This window comes from Callospermophilus lateralis, chromosome 7 (assembly GCF_048772815.1).
Source record: "Callospermophilus lateralis isolate mCalLat2 chromosome 7, mCalLat2.hap1, whole genome shotgun sequence".
Taxonomy (NCBI): domain Eukaryota; kingdom Metazoa; phylum Chordata; class Mammalia; order Rodentia; family Sciuridae; genus Callospermophilus; species Callospermophilus lateralis.
In genome coordinates this window covers 21,439,705-21,461,601 of record NC_135311.1, presented here as the reverse complement: position 1 = coordinate 21,461,601, position 21,897 = coordinate 21,439,705, and the positions used below count along the sequence as shown (strand labels likewise).

At 31.4% G+C, this 21,897-nt stretch overlaps 1 protein-coding gene across 2 annotated transcripts in view; it reads left to right on the top strand.

Annotated features, from left to right (window-relative positions):
- The window catches only part of Sycp1 (synaptonemal complex protein 1), a 118,798-nt gene extending 97,736 nt beyond the window's left edge, over positions 1 to 21,062 (top strand). The window contains exons 24-31 of one of the 2 annotated variants that reach the window (XM_076861912.1): positions 1,748 to 1,858; positions 2,901 to 2,993; positions 3,230 to 3,304; positions 8,230 to 8,289; positions 12,395 to 12,574; positions 13,841 to 13,984; positions 20,726 to 20,815; positions 20,925 to 21,062. In XM_076861912.1, the coding sequence (XP_076718027.1) occupies positions 1,748 to 1,858; positions 2,901 to 2,993; positions 3,230 to 3,304; positions 8,230 to 8,289; positions 12,395 to 12,574; positions 13,841 to 13,984; positions 20,726 to 20,815; positions 20,925 to 21,062 (891 nt within the window). The remainder of the gene's footprint in view (positions 1 to 1,747; positions 1,859 to 2,900; positions 2,994 to 3,229; positions 3,305 to 8,229; positions 8,290 to 12,394; positions 12,575 to 13,840; positions 13,985 to 20,725; positions 20,816 to 20,924) is intronic. The other variant, XM_076861913.1, reaches the window with a different exon arrangement.
- Positions 21,063 to 21,897: the final 835 nt, after the last annotated feature.

Here is a 21,897-nt window from a genome sequence, read left to right as displayed (position 1 = left end):
TGCTGATATACAGGAATGCCTTTGATTTATGCGTGTTGATTTTATATCCTGCCACTTCGCTGAATTCATTTATTAGCTCTAATAGTTTCTTTGTAGACCCTTTTGGGTCTGCTAGGTATAGAATCATGTCTTCTGCAAATAGTGATAATTTGAGTTCTTCTTTTCCTATTTTTATGCCTTTAATTTCTTTCGTCTGTCTAATTGCTCTGGCCAGTGATTCGAGAACTATGTTGAACAGAAGTGGTGAGAGAGGGCATCCCTGTCTTGTTCCAGATTTTAGAGGGAATGCCTTCAGTTTTTCTCCGTTCAGAATGATGCTAGCCTGACACTTAGCATAGATTGCTTTTACAATATTGAGGTATGTTCCTGTTATCCCTAGTTTTTCTAGAGTTTTGAACATAAAGGGATGCTGTACTTTGTTGAATGCTTTTTCTGCATCTATCGAGATGATCATATGGTTCTTATCTTTAAGTCTATTGATGTGGTGAATAACATTTATTGATTTCCGTATATTGAACCAACCTTTCATCCCAGGGATAAATCCTACCTGATCATGGTGCACAATTTTTTTGATATGTTTTTGTATCCGGTTCGCCAGAATTTTATTGAGGATTTTTGCATCTAGGTTCATTAGAGATATTGGTCTGTAGTTTTCTTTCTTTGAAGTGTCTTTGTCTGGTTTAGGAATCAGGGTGATGTTGGCCTCATAGTATGAATTTGGAAGTTCTCCCTCTTTTTCTATTTCCTGAAATAGCTTGAAAAGTATTGGTATTAGTTCTTCTTTAAAGGTTTTGTAAAACTCTGCTGTATACCCATCCGGTCCAGGGCTTTTCTTAGTTGGTAGTCTTTTGATGGTTTCTTCTATTTCCTCAATTGATATTGGTCTGTTTAGGTTGTCAATATCCTCCTGACTCAATCTGGGCAGATCATATGATTTAAGAAATTTATCGATGCCTTCACTATCTTCTATTTTATTGGAGTATAAGGATTCAAAATAGTTTCTGATAATCTTCTGTATTTCTGAAGTGTCTGTTGTGATATTGCCTTTTTCATCCCGTATGCTAATAATTTGAGTTCTCTCTCTTCTTCTCTTCGTTAGCGTGGCTAAGGGTCTGTCGATTTTATTTATTTTTTCAAAGAACCAACTTTTAGTTTTGTCAATTTTTTCAATTGTTTCTTTTGTTTCGATTTCATTAATTTCTGCTCTGATTTTAATTATTTCTTGCCTTCTACTTCTTTTGCTGTTGTTTTGCTCTTCTTTTTCTAGGATTTTGAGATGAAGTATTAGATCATTTATTTGTTGGTTTTTTCTTTTTTTAAGGAATGAACTCCAAGCAATAAATTTTCCTCTTAGAACTGCTTTCAATGTGTCCCATAGATTCCGATATGTTGTGTCTGTGTTTTCATTTATCTCTAATCAGTTTTTAAATTGTGATTTTTAAGAAGTTTTTATAAATGTGTATTAATGACAGTTATCAGTTTATATAGAAGCTAAAAGAATTGTAAACATTTGAGTATTCAGTAGCATATAATTTTTTAAAAGTTTAAATATTTATCAGTGTTTCATTGTCAATTCATTTGATAAAAAGCACCCTAAAATACCCAAATAGTATACATTTTCTATTTACTTTTCTAATTTCCTGTAGTTTGAGTTTTGCCTTTAATATAGATATATATGTATATATATGCTTTTTACAAATTAAATTTGGTTTTGTATGTTAATTTTAAGAAACTTTTAATTTGATAGGTTGAGAAGGCAAAATTAATAGCTGATGAAGCAGTAAAATTACAGAAAGAAATTGATATACGATGTCAACATAAAATAGCTGAAATGGTAGCACTTATGGAAAAACATAAGGTAACTTTATATCATAAAAATTATTAATTGGAGCCATATTTCTGATCAAAAATGAACTCAAAATATTCTGATTTCTTAGAGAAAATTATTGTACAACAGTGACTAATTATAGCTGGAATTCTTTTGATCCACTTTTTCTAATTTTAGATTTTAATCATATATGGCTTAGGTGCCACTTTCTTGAGTAAATATCCTTATCATATATTTTAGATGGGTGTAATCACTCTTTCTGAATTCTTCTAGTAGTCTCATTGCTTGTACTTTCCATCTTTTATTTAAGGAACATACCCAGTATGTATTTCTTATTAGTATTTGTATTCTCTATGTGGTACCTAACACTTACTAAGCTAAACAAATTTTAATAAAAAAGTAATAAATAGATGAAAGACTTAATGTTTGTTGTGTATGTGAGTGTCTGTCAGGAAAGTAGGCCTCATTCCCTTTTAGACTTGGAGAGAGGTAGGCTGTACCTACGTATTCATTTATAAAAACTGTTGCTGGAATCTAACATAATTATGAGGTAACCAATGAAGATTTTAAAAAAATAATTAATATTATGAACTAATATATTTAAGTATGTTATGTTTCTGTCCAGTGAAGTTTTTATCCATATTGATACTCAAATTATACCACCTTTGGCCAGTGGGAACCTCTTCAAGCTTACTGGGAAGTCCTTTTGACTTGACTCTGCTAGTTTCTGATGGCTTTCTCTTTGTAATGGCAAAGTTTTCAAAGCTCATTTTGTATTCCCTCTCTCAGATTTTGAATCAGCCACTTCTCTGAGAAGTCTGGGTATTTCTACTGCATTTTTTAAATGATGAAATTCAGTGTTTCTAATTAATAAGTTATTTCTTGCTCTTCTGTTAGGATATTTTCAAGACTGTTTAAGTAGTTTGGATGAAAAAATATTTTATATATATATACATACATACACATATAGACACAGAAACTTATAAATATCACTTTCTTCAAATATTAAATATTAGGATATCAAAGACAACTCAGTTTTGATAGACCAAATAATTTTCTTTGTTTAATATAGCACCAATATGATAAGATTGTTGAAGAAAGAGACTCAGAATTAGGACTTTATAAGAGCAGAGAACAAGAACAGTCATCAGTGAAAGCATCTTTGGTAAGATACAGTGTTAAATCTTTCTTTAACGAAAACTATAAAAAAAAACTTGTTTAAATGAAATCTAGTCATGTTCAACTAGCAACTTTCATATCTTTAGGTTTTTAAAGGATATTTTATGATGAATTTATTTCTCTATATACAAAATTGAATTTACTTGGAGCACTGGTTTACATTTTTATTGTCTTGAGAAATATATGGAAGTGCTTATAAACTTCATGTTTCTTTTTCTTTAGGCGCTTGAACTATCTAATCTAAAAAATGAACTTTTGTCCATTAAGAAGCAACTTGAAATAGAGAAAGAAGAAAAAGTAGGTTTTTTTTGCCTTATAGGTAAAAGATTGTAAGATTTAGATGCAAATTTGTGCTTTAAGTATGTTATATTAGAAAATAATTTGATTAATTTGGATAACTAGGGATTAGAAAATTCAGTTTTCCCTGCTAGCTTTTCCCTGGAAGTATTTAGCATTTAAATGCTAAACACATGAGTATGTGTGCACCTTTAAGAATAGAAATGCTTTAAAAATAACTATTTGAGAAGTATTATCATATATTAATATTTAAAATACTTGAATATGACTTTTCAGCTATCCATTGTTTTTCATATCTTTTGCAGTTTACAAGATGAATTGACTCACACTTTAAAATTAAAAATGCTAGTTATTTATTTATTTTTTGCTTTCTGTGTGGTAGGCACTGTATTGAATATCCTACTTTAATCCTTAAAATAATGTTGTATGCAATACCTATTATTGTCTTCATTTTTATAGAGATTGGGCTGTTGATTCAAGATTACATAGTTAAGTCTTAACAGTGCTACATTAGCAACCAGATTGTAACATGAGTTTAGAGGAAACAAGCCTCCAAACCATAGCACTGGATAAATGATTAACAAACATAGTAGTTCCTCCTTGTCTGTCGTTTCACTTTCCATGGTTTTAGTATCCACAGTTAACTGTACTCCAAAAATATTAAACAGAAATTCCAGAAACAAACAATTCTCAGATTTTAAGTTGCATATCATTGTGAGTAGCATGAAGAAATGTCATGCTATTCTGCTCTTTTATCTTTGTCCTTTTGCCTCAAAGTCAGCCTGTTCTGATACTTATGCTGTGACCCTCACTTTTCTGTAATTTGTCCCTTACATTTTACATTTACTAACCTTGATTAAATCTCTGATGTGAATCTTCTTTTCTCTAATAGTTCTAATCATATTTATTGTTGTGATATGTATTTTATTTTGGATTTTTGGGATAATCCTGGTCATGATATATATGTTTAAATGCAACACTGATTTATAACCAATATTTTATTTAGTGCTTTTATATTAGTAAATTAGAATGGTTTGTAGTTTTATTTTTTGTTGTGTGTGTGTGTTTGTATGTATGTGTGTATATGTATATCTGTAACATAAAATTAACTGTCTTAACACTTTTTAGATGTACTGTTCAATGGTATTAAATACATTCACATTGTTGTATGAATATATTTCTCGTACTTTTTTCATCTTGCAAAATTGAAACTCCATATCGATTAAGCACTAATTCTACACCATCCCCAATTCTTGGTAACTACCTTTATGCCTTCTCTTTCTTATTTTGACTACTTTAGTTGCTTCATATGAATGGAATCTTACAGAATTTGTCCTTTAGTGACTTTAGTACCCACAGTTAACTGTACTCCAAAAATATTAAAAAGAAAATTCCAGAAACAAACAATTCTCAAATTTTAAATTGCATGTTCCTTTAAGGTTCATTCATGTTATGGCTTATGATAGGATATCCTTTTTTAAGACTGTATAATATTTCATTGCATGCATAGGCTATATTTTTAAAATTCATTCATCTCTTATTGGTTATTAGGTTGCTTTGATCTCTTGTCTGTTGTGAATAATGCTGTGATGAATGTGGGTGTGCATATAGTTCTTTAAAATCCTGTTTTGATTTCTTTTGGATATATACCTAGAAGTGGAATTGTTAGATCCTTTGGTAATTCTGTTATTAATTATTTGAATAACCTTCATATTATTTGTCATAGTGACTAAACCATTTGACATTCCCAATTGCAGTATAAAAGAGTTTCAATTGAATTGCTCCATGTCCTTGTCTGTCCTTGTTATTTTCTGCTTATTTGATAGTGGCCATTCTACTGTATGTGAGATGGTCTCTCTTTGTGGTAATGATTTAAATTTTTCTTATGATGAGTAATTTTCAGCATCTTTAAATGTGCTTGTTGGCCATATGTATATCTTCTTTGGAGGATTAATTATTCAAGTCCTTATCTATTTTTGAATCATATTAATAATTTTAATTGCTTTTTTTTCAATTGACTTGTCATTGAGTTGCTTATAGGTTCTGAATATTAACCATTGTTGGTATGATATATATTTTAATAATGTTCTTGTCCTTTTGTTTTTTTGTTAAATATTAATAATTATCTTTTCTCTGAAGTGTATGCATGTTTGTAATGTGTATAAGGTCTTTTCATTTACATTACTGATTACCCTTATATCTTAAGTAATATACCTCATATTTTTTTCCTGCTTCATCTTCCCCTGAAAAAGTAATTTTATTATTTATTATTTGATGTAGTCAAGATTTATTTTAAAAAGTATATTCTATTCCTTTATCATGATTCCTGTATCTAACTTGAGCTTTATATTTATGTAGATTCAATTCATCATTTATGTTGAACCTTTTTTTTTTAGTTCTTAAAATAATTCTCATTTTACCTATAAGTCCATTGGTATGAGGAAACTATTATCAGATGATGTCTTAACTTTCAATTAGTATAGGTTGGCTTTATGAGATTATCGCAAACCACCTTCCTCACATGTTTCATAGTTTGATGAATCTCTCCCTAGTGATGTGAAATTTGTTTATTTTCTATCTGGATGTGAATGAAGAGTTGTAAGATCTTCTCGATGATCCTTCCAGCCTTAAAATCTTTTACTCTGTGGTCAGAACTAGTATGGGGATTATGACATATACTGGGTTTATCTATTTAAATGGTATACCCAGGAACTAAAAAAAATAGCTAAAGTTTAGGTTTCTGGTCTCATAGACTCATGAAATTTATTACCTGACCCAGATATGCTTATTTTTTTTGTTGGGTCAGGTAATAAATTTCATGAGTCTATGAGGTTACAGTGTGACTAGGGTTACATTGTGACTAGTGAGAAATAGTTCTAACATTATAGATCCCTAAGAATTGGTGTTATCTTAGGGTCAATTTTTAATTATCCATAAATATTAATATTTTTATCTTTAATACACAAGATAGTAGGAAGGATGCAGGCAGTATGCATTTGCTATATTGTTGCAGAGTCCTTCTATAGGAGAACTGGTCTTCCTTTTTATTTAGAAAGTTTTAGATTTGTAAATTTATTTAGATCTGAAATTTGGTCATGGTGCTGTTATTCTGTATTCAGGTAACCCTGCTTTATTCTGTCTTTGCCAGGCCAGTTTACTTACTCAGATTATAGCAACATTTTATTTACTTAGATTAAATAGGGATTTTAGTGGGTGCATATCTTTGATACTAAGGAACTCATGATCAGTTGGCCACCACCAAAGATACATGTTTGTATATGAGGTAATTCACACCTTAAAAACACATTGTAGGTTTTTTTTTTTAAATCTTATTTTTTTTGTTGGGGTTCTTTTTTTTTTTTTTTGTCTTTTTTGGAACTGGGGGTCGAACCCAGGGCTTTGTGAATGCAAGGCAGATACTTTGCCACTGAGCTACATCCCAGCCACATACAAAGATGTTGTGTCCGCCAAAAACTAAAAAATAAATATTAAAATTTCTCTCTCTCTCTCTCTCTCTTAAAAAAAAAAAAACACATTGTAGGGGCTGGGGATATAGCTCAGTTGGTAGAGTGCTTGCCTAGCATGTACAAGGCCCTGGGTTCAATCCTCAGTCCCATAAACAAACAAACAACAACAACAAAAACCCACATTGTATCAGATCTATACTAAGATATCCAACAAAAAGAGTTGTAGAGATAGTGCAGTTATGGGAGATCTTTCTCCTTTTGTCTTCTAGAAGGCAATATATTCTGGGAATCAGAAATGGTGCAGGTGTGGGAGATCTTTCTCTTTTTGTCTTATAGAAAGCAGTATATTCTGGGAATCAGTGTAATATTGCTCATTTAGCAAATATAAAAAGAAGACAAAGTTCCAGCTCTCTAGAGTATACCAGTAGACATTATAACGAAGATTAACCATTGGTAGATAATGGATACACAGTAAGAATAATAAATACTATTAAATGAGTTTATTGCCTGCTGTTTTTATGATGGAATGAGTTGTGCGTGTGGGTTTTTGTTGTTTTTTTTTTTTTGCATAGGAACAATACTGTGAGAGAGATACTATGATGTATGCAAGGTATTCAGTGAAAATAGATAAATTCTGTAGCTTAGCATATTACACTTTCCACAGTGACCACAACATTTTTATCATTTTATCTTGACTGCTCTATACAAACATTATATTCTTTAGCAAAAGTTACATATTATTTCCTATTGTGAATTTTTTCTGTACTTATTCAGGTGATTATATTTGCTTCTCAGTATTTCCCTTCTTTTTGTCCCTCACCTCTGCTTACCTTGTGCTGAAAGTTTATTTTTTATTTTAAGTTCCACTGAAATAAACCTTTTTTTTTTCAACACACAGGGAAAAGTTGATTCTGCCTTTAACAGCTCATAATATTTTGTATTTATTTGCAGTTCTTCATAGTTATTTGTATGTATCCCTTACTCTACAATCCTTTTTTAAAAATATTTTTTTAGTTGTAGGTGGACACAATACTCTCATTTTATTTATTTATATGTGGTGCTGAGGATCGAACCCAGGGCCCCACACGTGTTAGGTGAGCGCTCTACCACTGAGCCACAACCCCAGCCCCTCTGCAGCCTTATTCATTATTTTATTTTGCAAATAAGAAAGTTGAGATTCAGAGTTTAAAGAGACTTGATTGCACAGATATATACTAAAAACACATCAGAATAAAAAGATTATCAAAACCAAACCATACCACTATAGAAAGGAGATAATTGTTTTTCTTTTCCTTATTTTATAAGATTGAAAGGTAGTCTTTTTTTGTTGTTGATAGTTAATAGGAAGTATTTTGATATTATTATTTTAATAATATTTTGTGCTTTTGGTAATAAGATTATTCATTTGTGATAATAAAAATGATTATGTTGTATACATTTGATATTAATTTTTAATAGGAAATCCTCAAAAGAGAAGCAAAGGAAAACATAATTACTCCCAAAGAAAGAAAAGACAAGGTGAGAGTTTTATGTAATTCTGATTTCCTGTATAACCAAATCATTTTCTAACATTTGCTTGTAAATAATCATTTTTATTCATAAGTAGAAAAATAACATTTAAAATATACCACACAGCTTTATTTCCTAAAATTTTTTTTTGCTATTAATCAAAAGCATTAGCTAAAAATTTCAAAACACCTTTCATTTGGAGATTAGAGATGATTTCAGTCTTTACAATTCGTATATAGTATTGTCTAAAGGTACTTGTGTGTTTTCTCTCTTGAAAAACTTCAAGAGAGCTTATATTTAGATTTATCTAATTTGAATTGAGGGGACTAAATAAATAACATTGTGTTTTCCTCATTTAAGTTCTAAAAATAAAAGCAAAGGAGAACCAAAAGAATATCTTTATTGTTGATAAAATACTATATTGGACAATATGGTTTATAATTAAAGGCAAGAGAATTTCTTAATCTTGAAATTTCAGATTAGTCAGATTTACCTATTCTGTCATAAATAAACCTTGACTTGGACAGGTCTACCCACTTGATGGCCAGGTTTTTTTTAATATTTATTTTTTAGGTGTAGATGGGCACAACACAATGCCTTTATTTTTATGTGGTGCTGAGGATCGAACCCAGGTCCCACCCATGCTAGGCGAGTGCTCTACTGCTGAGCCACAATCCCAGGCACTTGATGGCCAGTTTTAATGTAAAAAGTTATGGCAGAAGCAACAGCAAATGTGTGCTTCCTCTTGTTTTTAAGAGGAGGAGTAATGAAGGAGCTGTACTATAGGTATCCAGTTTGTCCTTCCAAATTCACCAATCACATTAAACCATTGTTCCTTTCCTAAGAAGGTGGTGGGAAGTTGGGAATGTTACCCTAGTAGAGCTTCCTACACATGGAAGGAAGCAACAGGTATGGGGAGGAATACACCTCAGCCTCTATAAACCTATTTGATAATATTGGATTGTTACAGAAGAATTTTGATTCAACCAGTTTTTAGTTAACACAATTAAGTATTTACATTTGAATTCAAAAGAGAAAGAAAGAAATATTAGACCTGTCAGTGAATATTTAGAAAACAGTATATTTGGAGAAATTTTCATTATAATAAAACTAACCTGCAAGGTTGGATATAGTCTTAGGGAAGTGTTTTATAAGGATAAACAAATTGAATAATCACTAATATTCTTTTATAAACATAGGAGTTATTTATATTAAAAGTATATGTCATAAATTCTTACAGGGATGTTTTGATTTATGTGTAATTCCATATTATATGCCTATTTTTTGTATATTTTGTTTGCAGGGGGTTTGGATAATACCAAATTTCATTTTTATATATGTTTTAAAAATGAAAAAGTGTTTCAAGAAGTGAAGAAATTTAACCAGGCTTTTTGGGTACTTTATTCTAATATTATGGAAATATCATAGGCCTTATATATAATAATCATTAAAAAGTTATCAAACATTTCTGAGTTTGGGCAAGTTGCTTAACTCCTTCATGCCTGTTTCCTCATATGGGAAAACCTTCTAATAACACCTACCACCTAAATTTGCTAGGAAGATTAAATGAAATGGTGTTCATAAAGCATTTAAAACAGTATTTGGTATAGAATAAATGTCATATGTTTGTTTAAAAAATAAAACAAAAAAGTGCATATTATTTATATATATATCACTAGAAATAAAATATTCAGAAAAGATGTAAGGAATAGTGTTTCCACCATGTATTATGAAGAAGGACAGATAATCTCCAATGGTGAGCCTTTTCTTTTAGGCTACCAGGAAAATGTCATTTCCCTGACATGCCACAAGGTGGTACAGTGACTTCAAATTGTCATTCTCAGGCCAAATCGGGGGGAAAGTATGTTCATGAAAAGTCAAACTTCGGAGGTTCCAAGGGTGACCATTGATGAATCAAGAGAGCAGAAAAACTTTATAAAAATTGTTCATTCATACACCATGTGCATATATGATTAAATGACCTGTGTAACTCTACATTATTTACAACCAAAGAATTAGAAGTTATATTCCATTTATGTATGATGTGTCAAAATGCATTCTATTGTAATGTATAACTAATTAGAACAAATTTTTAAAAATTTTTAAAAAGAAAAAGTAAAAAAAATTGCTCATTCAATTATTATGTAATAATATGTAGGAAAAAGGACATAGAAATGCAATTCTGAAAAGGGGCTACCAAAATTCATATCTGCTGGAAGAATGACTATGAAATGATAGATGAGTAGAACTGGGCAAAAAACTATGAATCACTTAATTTGGCTCCTTGATTTTATGGATAGACACAATTTAAGCCTAGAGATGCTTGGAGATTGTTGTGGTTAGATATGAGGTGACTTTCAAAAGTTCATGTGTGAGATAATACAAAAGAGTTTAGAGGTGAAATGATTGGATTAGGAGAGCCTTAACCTAATCAGTACATTAATTCACTGACAGGGATTAACTTGGTGGTAACTGTAGGCAGGGAGTTGGCTAGATGAGGTAGGTCATGGGGGAGGGGGTCACGCCTTTGGAGTTTATATATTTTGTCTGAGGTGAGGAGTGTGCGCTCTATCTTTTTCCCTTTCCCTCACACTCACCTCTTGTTTCTCTCTCCATCTTTTCCTCTCTCCCCCTTTCCTGGTGGCCATGTCTTAAGCTGTTTTCCACCTCCAAGCCCTTCCACAATGATGTTTGACCTCACCTCTATTCCAGAGCAATGGAATCAGCTGTCTGTGAACTAAGACATCTAAAACCGGGAGCCCCACATAAACTTTCCCTCCTCTAAAATTGTTCTTTTTAAGTCACAGCAGTGAAAAGTTGACTAAAACAATAATTTACTTAAAATCACCTGGCAAGAATAGTGAGAAATCCAGGAGTGAAGACCATATTACATGGCTCCTACTTCAATGTTTTTTTCCCCCTCATCTTTTTTATTTGCACACAATATAACATTATTTCAGTAGTTTTTAATAGTACATGTAGTCCACCTCTTAATCCTGCACCCCATACTCTCCTAATTTAATCATCAAGCTTTTGAAGGATTATCACTGTGACTCAGTGCATGTGTTTGTATGTTTGTTTCAGTCTTTCATGTGAGTGATTGCCATGATAGTATTCATGGAGATGGTGGTTACCAAAGGAAATGGTAAAATAGAAAGTGATGAACATGGGTTTCATGTAGGATTCCACTAAAGGAATTATTAATAGCTTTTACTAGAAAGCCAGATTAGATGCTAAAGGAAACTGTATACAAAGGTAGAGAGGACTAGAATGAAGGAAAATGAGTTGAAGTAAGGTTAAGTATTTGGAGTAAATTTACAGTTGACTTACTTTCAGAATTGAAGCAAATAGCCATTTACTCAGTTTGTTTTTCATGAAAATATCTTTTTCTTTATTTTCATGATTCCCCCCCCCCCCACCGCTGCCTTTTTAGGGGTGCTGCTGGGGATTGAACTCAGGGGCACTTGACCACTGAGCCACATCCCCAGCCCTATTTTGTATTTTTTTAAGAGATGGTCTCACTGAGTTGCTTATGCCTTCCTTTTGCTGAGGCTGGCTTTGAACTTGCTATCCCCCTGATTAAACCTCCTGAGCCACTGGGATTATAGGCACACGCCACTGTGCCTGGACCTGTATCCCCCCTTTGCTTGAACATGAGTGTGGCTAGTAAATAGAGAAAGACAGATATTTTTATATATAAGAGAGAATGAATAAAAGAATACATAAAAGAGAATGGATAAAAATGGAAAGTAAATTGCCCTTTGGCTTTTAGGCTATTAGACTATTTCATAGATGAAGGCTTTTTTATTTTATTTTTTGCCAAGAAGGGAGACAATGATTGATTGATTTGAGAAATCTCAACTTTTGGTCAGTAGAGTAACCTTGTTTTCATAGCAGATCTATGAAGACAGGGAAGAGGCATTTACCGTAATCATCTTAAATAGTCTATTAAAGTGACAGAATAAGTGTAATTTATTCATGCTTAACTAATAAAATATAAATTTGGGGGTAAATTCTAGTTTGAATATTTTAGAATTCTACTAGTTATACTTTACATTTAGAAATAATAAAAATAAAATTTAATGATGGAGTTATTCACTTTTGTTTAATGCAGAAAACACAGACATCTTTATTGGAAACACCTGAAACTAATTATCGGAAATTTGACTCTAAAACAGCCTCTTCACAAAATATATCTCGAAATTTTTCATCAGCCAATCATGGCAAATCCAAAGATAAAAGAGACACTCTGTGGACCTCTGCCAAAAGTACTTTATCTGCCCCATTACCAAAGGTTGGTTGCTGACATCCCAAGATAATAGTAACTTTCTTTTTAAATATTTTTTTTAGTTGTAGATGGACACAATATTTTTATTTATTTATTTTTATGTGTTGCTGAGGATTGAAGCCAGGGCCTCACACCTGTGAGCTACCAGTGAGCTACAGCCCAGCCCCGGATAGTAACATTTTTTAATCAAAAAGAAGATTCTGTGAAAGTAAATACATGTAATGCCAATGATTTAGGAAGCTGAGGCAAAAAGAATTGCCAAATTTGAGACCATCCTCAGCAACTTAGTGAGATCCTGTCTCAAAAAACAAAACAAAACAAAAAGTTAGAATTGAGGGCCTTTACACAGTAAAATTCCCTGGATTTAATCTCCAGTACCAAAAAAATAAAAATAAAAAAGATTTTGGTATCACATTATTCTTACACACACACACACACACACACACACACACACACACACACACACGTAAAGCTTTGAAATAGCTCTTTGTTCTACTCTTTTTGTTGGCAGGCTGTACCAGGGTAGTGGACCATTATTTTTAAAGGATAATGTAGAGCCTAGAGATTGTTAATGAGAACAGGGAATATTTAGACACCATAAAGTTTGCTGTTCTTACAGAAATTTGGCATTTTTGGAGTAAACACTCTGTAAGCTGCTTAAAGCCTTTGTTAATTTTCTGAGTTATGAAAAATATAATTTTGACCATTATTTAACCAATATTTTTATTGCATTTATGTAGGAGTGAAATGTTAAGAGTTCTCATCATTCTGCCCTTTTGCTGATGTCACTGCCATTTTTAATTATAAAAAATTACAATATAATATGGAATACTAAACCTTAGTTAATGCAAATTACCTTACCAACCCAAGATAAACATTTTCTCACAGAGCAATAAGGAGCTTTATGGATAGAGCAAAACTCACTCCAGTCTTTGTTTTTAATTATAGATAGAAAAATTGGGAGTTCATTTTAAGATTATTTATTGTTGAAGCTGGAGAAGTCTGCCTCTCTTACTTTCTGTCCATTTTTAGTTAGTTGAAAGAAAGGACAAAGCAGTCCATTATTGTGAATTTTTTGGAGAAAAAATTTCTGGAATCAAAGCATCTGAATTAAATTTCTATTCAAAATTTCTGTCTCATATATTTGCCAATAAATGGAGATTTTTAACTGCTAAAGACTTAAATTGTATTGAATGGTTTATTAAATACTTTATTAATATACTTTATTTGATAGAATGTCTTCTTTTTTTTTTTTTTTTTACTTTCGTATAGGCATATACAGTGAAGACACCAACTAAGCTAAAAATACAACCTAGAGAAGAAAAGAATACATCTGTTGAGGAAAGTAATAAAAAGAGAAGAATGGTCTTTGAATTTGATATTAATTCAGATAGTTCGGAAACTACTGATCTTTTGGTAAAACATTGTAAATAATCAGTATTTTGCTTATATAATTTATTTTTTGTCTCATTATTTCTTGATTGTGTGTGTGTGTGTGTGTGTGTGTGTGTAAAAAATATGTACCTAGTATCTATCATTGCAGTACTGATGTCATGGAGCTAATATAATAGAACCCTTATGCTTTTTGTAGTATTTTTGAGGAATTAGCGGTCAAATAATTTTCCTCTAAATTTCAGAAAATGTGGCATTTGAAAATACTGGCAATAGCATTATTGGAATATGAAATGATTAATCATTGTGTTGTTTTCCAGCAAAGATTTATAAAAATAAGTTAAAAAATAAATTGGGGTGAATATTTTTAATCTTGTAGCCAAATCTGTTAAGGGTCTGCCTCTTTTTTTGCATGTTATACATGTTACTTTATTTGACAGCACTTATTGGTTGGTAATTTATATCAAGGTATGGTTGACAAATGTAAAATTTCACTCTTAAAGAATTAATGTAGTAAGGACAGCATGTTTAAGGAAGCTATTTCCTCTAGCACTCTGTGGCTCTGTTTATTCCCTTTATATATATATATATATATACATACATACATACTGCTATTTTCTAAAATCATAATGATAGTTTATTGAGAATAATTAAACTTAGTTCATTTAATTTAAAAACAGATAATTCTTATCTCACTAGTTACAGCAAATCACCAAAAAATTTTAATGACAAAATTCTGATAAAAGCCATTTATTTCATTATTACCATTTGTAAGTATAAGATTATTTTTTCCCAATTTCAACATATGAGAGAGAACCTACAAACCTTATCTTTCTCAGTCTGGTTTTTCCCTTAACATACTGCTTTCTAGTTCCATCCGTTTTCCCAATTTTAACCCAATTTTGTTGTTTTTTTATGTATGACTGAATAAAACTTTATTATATATATATATATATATATATATATATGTCATCAATGATCATTAATGATATCATTGATGATTGTCATTCTTACTGGAGTTAGATGATACACACACACACACACCCCAGATTTTCTTTATCTATTCATCTGTTGATGGACCTAGGCTGGCTCCATAACTATTGTGAATTTCATAACTATTGTGAATTTTGTAACTATAAACACAGACATGCACAAATTTTTGTAGTACACCGTCTATGATTCGTTTGGATAGATACTGAGGTATATCCGTATCATATGGTAGTTACAATGTATCAATTTCTGACGATTTTTATACTGATTTCCATAGTGGCTATATTAATTTACATTTCCACCAATATGCATGAGGGTTACCTTTTCCCTTCATTCTCTTTAGCATTTATTGTTTGTATTCTTTTTTTTAAACACATTTTTTTAAAGGGAGAGAGAGAGAAAGAGAGAGAGAGAAATTTTTTAATATTTATTTATTTTTTTAGTTTTCGGTGGAACAACATCTTTGTTTGTATGTGGTGCTGAGGATCGAACCTGGGCTGCATGCGTGCCAGGCGAGCACGATACCGCTTGAACCACATCCCCAGCCCTATTGTTTGTATTCTTGATGATTGGCATTCTTACTGGAGTGAGATGAAATCTCAGTGTAGTTTTGATTTGTATTTCCCTGATCACTAAGGATGTTTAACTTTTTATTTTCATATAATTGTTGACCATATATACTTCTTTTGAGAAGTGTCTGTTTAGTTCATTTGCCCATTTATTGAACAGGTGTGTGTGTGTGTGTGTGTGTGTGTGTGTGTGTTTTGAGGTTTTTGAGTTCTTTTTATGTTCTGGACATTAATTCTCTGTCAATTGAGGAGCTGGCAAAGATTTTCTCCCATTCCATAGATTCTTTTAACTTTTTCCTTTGCTGTACAAAAGCTTTTTAGTTTGATGCCATACCACTTATTGATTCCTGCTGTTATTTAATGAGCTATAGGAGTCCTAGTGAGGAAGTTGCTGCCTATGCTTACATGTTTAAGAGTTTCTCCTAAGTTTTCTTCTAGCAGATGCAATGTTTCTGGTCTTATTCCTAGACCTTTGATCTATTGTGAGTTGATTCTTGTACTAGTGAGATATAGGGATCTAGTTTCAATCTTTTACATATGAATATTCAGTTTTCCCAGGATCGTTTGTTAAAGAGGCTGTTATCTCCACTCTGTTTTTGGCACCTTTGTCAAGAATTACATGATTATAGATGTTTGTCTCTGCATCTTCTGTTACATTGGTCTACATTTCTATTTTTATTCCAGTACATGTTGTTTTTATTATTCAATTCCATAATATAATTTGAAGTCAGGTACTGTGATGCCTCTGGCCTTACTCTTTTTGTTCAGAATTGCTTTGGCTATTCTGGGTCTTTTGTTCTTTCAGATGAATTTCAGGATGTTTTCCTTAGTTCTGAGGAAAATATCATTGGTATTTTTATTGGGATTATGTTGACTCTGTAGATCACTTTTGGTAGTATAGCCATTTTTATAATAATAATTCTATCTATCCATGACATGGAGGTTTGGGGAATGGTTATTTTCCTGAAACCTAGACTTGAATGATTAGATTATTTATTTGGGATCATTATGTTTTTTTTTTTTTTTAATGTAGCCACTCATAGGTATACACTTTTCTCTTAGAACTGTCTTTTCTTTTTTTTTTTTAATTGGTTGTTCAAAACCTTACAAATCTCTTGACATATCATATTAATACATTAGCATACATTAGCTTCAAGTGATTTATGAACTCCCATTTTTACCCCAGATACAGGTTGCAGACTCATATCGGTTACACATCCCCATTTTTACTTAATGCCATACTAGTAATTGTTGTATTCTGCTACCTTTCCTATCCTCTACTATCCCCCCTCCCTTCCCCTCCCATCTTCTCTCTCTACCCCATCTACTGTAATTCATTTCTCACCTTGTTTATTTTCCCATTCCATTCACAACCTCTTATATCTAATTTAGTATAACAATGAGGGTCTCCCTCCATTTCCATGCAATTCCCCTTTTCTCTCCCTTTCCCTCCCACCTCATGTCTCTGTTTAATGTTAATCTTTAGAACTGTCTTTTCTGTGTCCCAGAGATTCTGGTATGTTGTATTTCTGTTCTTGTTTGATTCTAAGAATCTTTTTAAATTCTCTCCTGATCTCTTCAGAAGTGTATTGTTCAATCTCCGTGTATTTATATAATTTCTGTAGTTTTTCTTGCTATTGAATTATAAGTTTATTCCATTATGATCTGTTAAGATGCAAACAGTTATTTCAACTTTTTTATTTCATAAGACTTGTGCCAAAAAAAAAATACTTGCTTTGAGTCCTAAATAATGATCTATTTTGGAGACAGTTACACAGAAAAGTGTATTTGCCTGATGTTGGATGAAATATTCTGTAGGTGGGTGTTAAGTCCATTTGATCTACAGTATGTTTTAACTCTCTAGTATCTTTGTTGATTTTATGTCTAAATGACCTATGTGTTAGTGAGAGAGGCATATTGAAATAAACCCAGTGTTACTATATTGGTACCTATCTGAACCTTTATATTGAGTAATGTATTTTTCTTATGTAATTAGGTGCCCTGATATTTGGGGCACAAATATTAATTATACATTCTAGTTGGGTTGTTCCCTATATCAGTGTATAGTAACTTTCTTTGTCTCATTTGGTTAATTTGGGTTTGAAATCTGGTTTGTTGGATACAATAGTAGCTACTACTGCTTGCTTTTGGGGTCCATTTGTGTGAAATACCATTTTCCATCCTTTCACTTTCAGCCTGTGAATGTCTGCCAATGACATTCTTGTGGGCAACATACAATTGGTTCTCATTTTTAGGTCTCGTTTGTCAGTCTATGTCTTCTAGTTGAAGAATTAGGCCATTTATACTCAATGTTATTATGGAGAGAGATGTATTCTTGTTATTTTGTTTTATTTCTAATGTTTGTTTCTATATTCTCATTTGCTTATCTATTATTCTAATGAGATTTAATCTTTCCCATTCTCTTAGTTGTTTTTATCTTCATCTTCTGTGTATAGGATTTCTTTAAGCATAGTCTGCAATACTGGCTTAGTAGTCATGAATTCCTTTAGTTTATACTTATCTTGGTTCCCCTTCCCAGTAGCTTTGTTTGCAGAAATGAAAAAGTCAGTACTCAACTTCATGTGAAATTTGCAAAGGGTCTTAAATGGCTAAAACAATCTTGAAAAATAAGGTTAAAGTTAGAAAACTCACAGTTGTCAATAGTGATACTTACAACAAAGCTAGTGATTAAAACTATTTGTTAGGGGCTGGGAGCATGGCTCAACAGTAAAACGCTTGCCTAGAGGCACTGGGTTCATCCTCAGCACCGCATAAAAATAAATAAAGGTATTCTGTCCATCTACAATTTAAAAAAAATTAAAAAAACCTATTTGTTACTGGCAAAGGGACAGATATATAGACCAATGGAATAGAACAGAGAGATAAGAACTAACTCATTATAGTAATCGATTTTTTTTTTTGACAACAGTGCCAAGACCACACAATGGGGAACAGACAGTCATGTTCCCCACAACAGATAGTACTGGGAAAAATGGATACTCACATGTAAAAGAGTAAAGTTGGACCCTTACCTTATAGCCTATTAAAAAATTGACTTGAAATGGATCAAAGATCCACTTATAACTAAAACTATAAAAATCTAGAAGAAAATATTGGAGAAATTCTCATGACATTGGATTTGTCAACAACTTTGTGTATACAACACCAAAAGTGCAGAATAAATAAAATAAAATAAAAAATCAATAAATTGAACCTTGTCCAAATTAAGAACTGTTATATATCAAAGGACATTACAAAGAAAGTACAAAGACAAGTTACAGAATAGGAGGAAGTATTTGCAAATAATTTGACATGGGTTTAATGTTTAGAATATATAAAGAACTTCCACAATTCAACAATAATAAAACAACTTCAAAAAAAGCAAAGATAAGCTACAGAATGGAAGGAAATATTTGCAAATAATTTACCTGACAGGTGATTTAATGTCCAGAATATATAAAGAACTCCCACAACTCAGTAACAAAATAACCCAACTAAAAATGGGTAAAGTACTTGAATAGATTACATATATTTTTTTATTTAGTGTGCTATAATTGATGTTATTTTAGTAATCGTTTACCATATGATTTTAAAAATAATTTCTTCTTTCTTATATGGCTTATTGGTACATAGTAGTTCTGAGAGTATTTGTAAAAGTAGCCCTACAACTTATTCTGTTGCTATCTTAGAATTCATGAAAATCTGCTTGAATATTCTTAATCTGTGAGGCTTCTGAAATTTAAGTGTGAATTTAATGAGCATGAAGATATCATGTGAACTGACTGCTTACCTGAATGAATGAATTGTGTAGCGTATTCATTGAGAATGGATTCTATAACTAGATACCTGAATTTGAAACCCACCTCCACCTCTTACTAGTTGTACAATGTGGGGCAATTACTTAAAAAAAATGTGTGTTTAAGTTTCTCATCTCATAAAATTGTGAAGATTAAAACTAAGTATGTTGGAGCTGGGGTTGTGGCTCAGTAATAGAGCACTCACCTAGAGTGTGCGAGGCCCTGGGTTCGATCCTCAGCACAATATAAAAAATAAATAAATAAAATAAAGGTATTGTGTCCAAATAAAAAAATAAATATTAAAAAAAACTATTCAAAGCACTTAAAACTTGTACTAGCTGATTGGTATATGGAAAATACTAAATGTTATATATTATTATTTAGGGGAATTTCAAAATTCATAAATTGATAACTACAATTTTAAATATTGTGATGAAATACCCGTAACAAAATTTACCATTTTAACTATACAGTAATTAGATGTGTTAATAAGTATATTCATAATGTGCATAACCATTATTGCCATCCATGTATCTCTATAACTCTTTTCATCTATCTCTATAACTCTTTTTCATCTACTTCATTAACTAATAACCTCTTTTTCCACCCTCCCTGCAGCCCATGGAAACCACCATTCTGTTTTGTGTCTATGGTTTTGTCTACTCTGAGTATCTCATAGAAGTGGAATCATACCCAGTTTGTCTTTTTGTGACTGACTTTTTTCCACTTATAATGTCTTCAAGATTCACCCATGTCATTGTATGTGTCAGAATTTTCTTACTTTTTAAGGATGAATAATAATAATAAAAAATAATATATATAATATACATGTGTATAATATATGTATATTTTGCTTGTTCATTCATCTGTTGGTGGACATTTGGATTGTTTTCACATTTTAGTTGTAATGCTACTATGAATATGAATTTTCCCTTCAAGACTCTGCTTTCAGTTCTTCTGGGTATATCCCCAGCAGTAGAATTATTGGATCATAGATAATATTATAATTTTTGTAGGATTATAAATGTTATTATCAGGTCTAAGTGTGAGTCGAGTGAGTAGGGTGGGGGAAGTAGGGGAGAATGTAGGGGAGAACAGTATTATAAAGACTCTAAAAACTGAAGAAGAAATCAGTAGAAAAGTACTTTTAGGAGTATATTTAATAGAATACAATCATCTAGGTCCTATTTTGGCTGATTGAAGATTTACTTTGTTGTCTTCTTCCTTCTTTGGTTTTTCTTCTTTCTCTTTTTCCTCCTTTCTTGTCCCTCCTCTCTCTTCTGTCCTTTCTTCTTTTTACCTCCTCTTATTCTACTATTCATTCTCATATGTGATATGTTGACAGAATTCTAATAATGTAATGTTAACGATGGTAGTCCCAACATTATATTTTTGTATTTTTCTTCAAGAGCATGGTTTCAGAGGAAGAGACATCGAACAAACTATACAAGAATAATAATCCACCAGTTTCTCATCTTTGTGTCAGAACACCAAAAAAGGTAGCTTTTACATTTTATTTCAGAAAGCAAATTTTAAAAGCCTGGCTTTATTTTTTTTAAAAAAAATTTAAAAGCATTATCATTTTATTTTATTTTATTTTACATTTAGACTCCTTCATCTCTGACAACCCCTGGATCTGTGCTGAAGTTTGGACCTATGAGAAAAATGAGAGAGGACCACTGGGCTATCATTGCTAAAATGGATAGGAAAAAAAAACTGAAGGAAGCAGAAAAGCTATTTGTTTAATCTCAAAAAAACTCAATGTGATTTTTAATAGCCTCAAATTTATGGTTAATTTAAAAATTATTTTCCTAAAAGCCAAATTTTATCTGGAAGTTGAGATCTTAAAAATATTTGCATTTGGGGCTGGGATCATGGCTCAGTGGTAGAGTGCTTGCTTCCCATGTGTGAAGTACTGGGTTAGATTTTCCAGCACCACATAAATAAATGAATAAAATAAAGGTCCATCAACAACTATAAGAAAATTTGCATAAATAATTTGTGTTTCTTTATACAATTAAATTTTTTTGGCTTAAATGTGAAATAACTATATATTATTTGAAAACTTGTTGTTATATTCAGATAATTAGATGATCATATTTTGTTACCTTTTACTGTATTCATGAAAACTGTTTTTACTAAATTTTCAAATCTTTAAAGTTAGCCTTTGCTAGAAATGCTTTATTGTGATTTATTCTTTACTATTAAATATTTTATATGCAAATAAATGCTTCTCATTGATTCTGTGGGGATATCAGAATAGCTAGTAATCATGTTCAGTTTTTTAAATCTTGAGAGCTTATTAGTGGAGTTTTATACTTCTCAAGAAGCTTTGATCGCTCTATTTATGAAATTATTAAATGGCTTTTTATGTCAGGAAAAAAGGCTATAACAGTATGATTTCCTGAAGTACTTCATTTATTCAAGATTCATTAAGCAAATATTGAGTTTCTACTAAGAGTCAAGCATTAGGTCTAGATACTAGGAATATAATAGTGAACAAAAAAGAAAAATATACTTTATTTTTTAGGAGTTTACATTGTAGTGAGAGAAACAGACAATAAAATAAAATAAATTACAA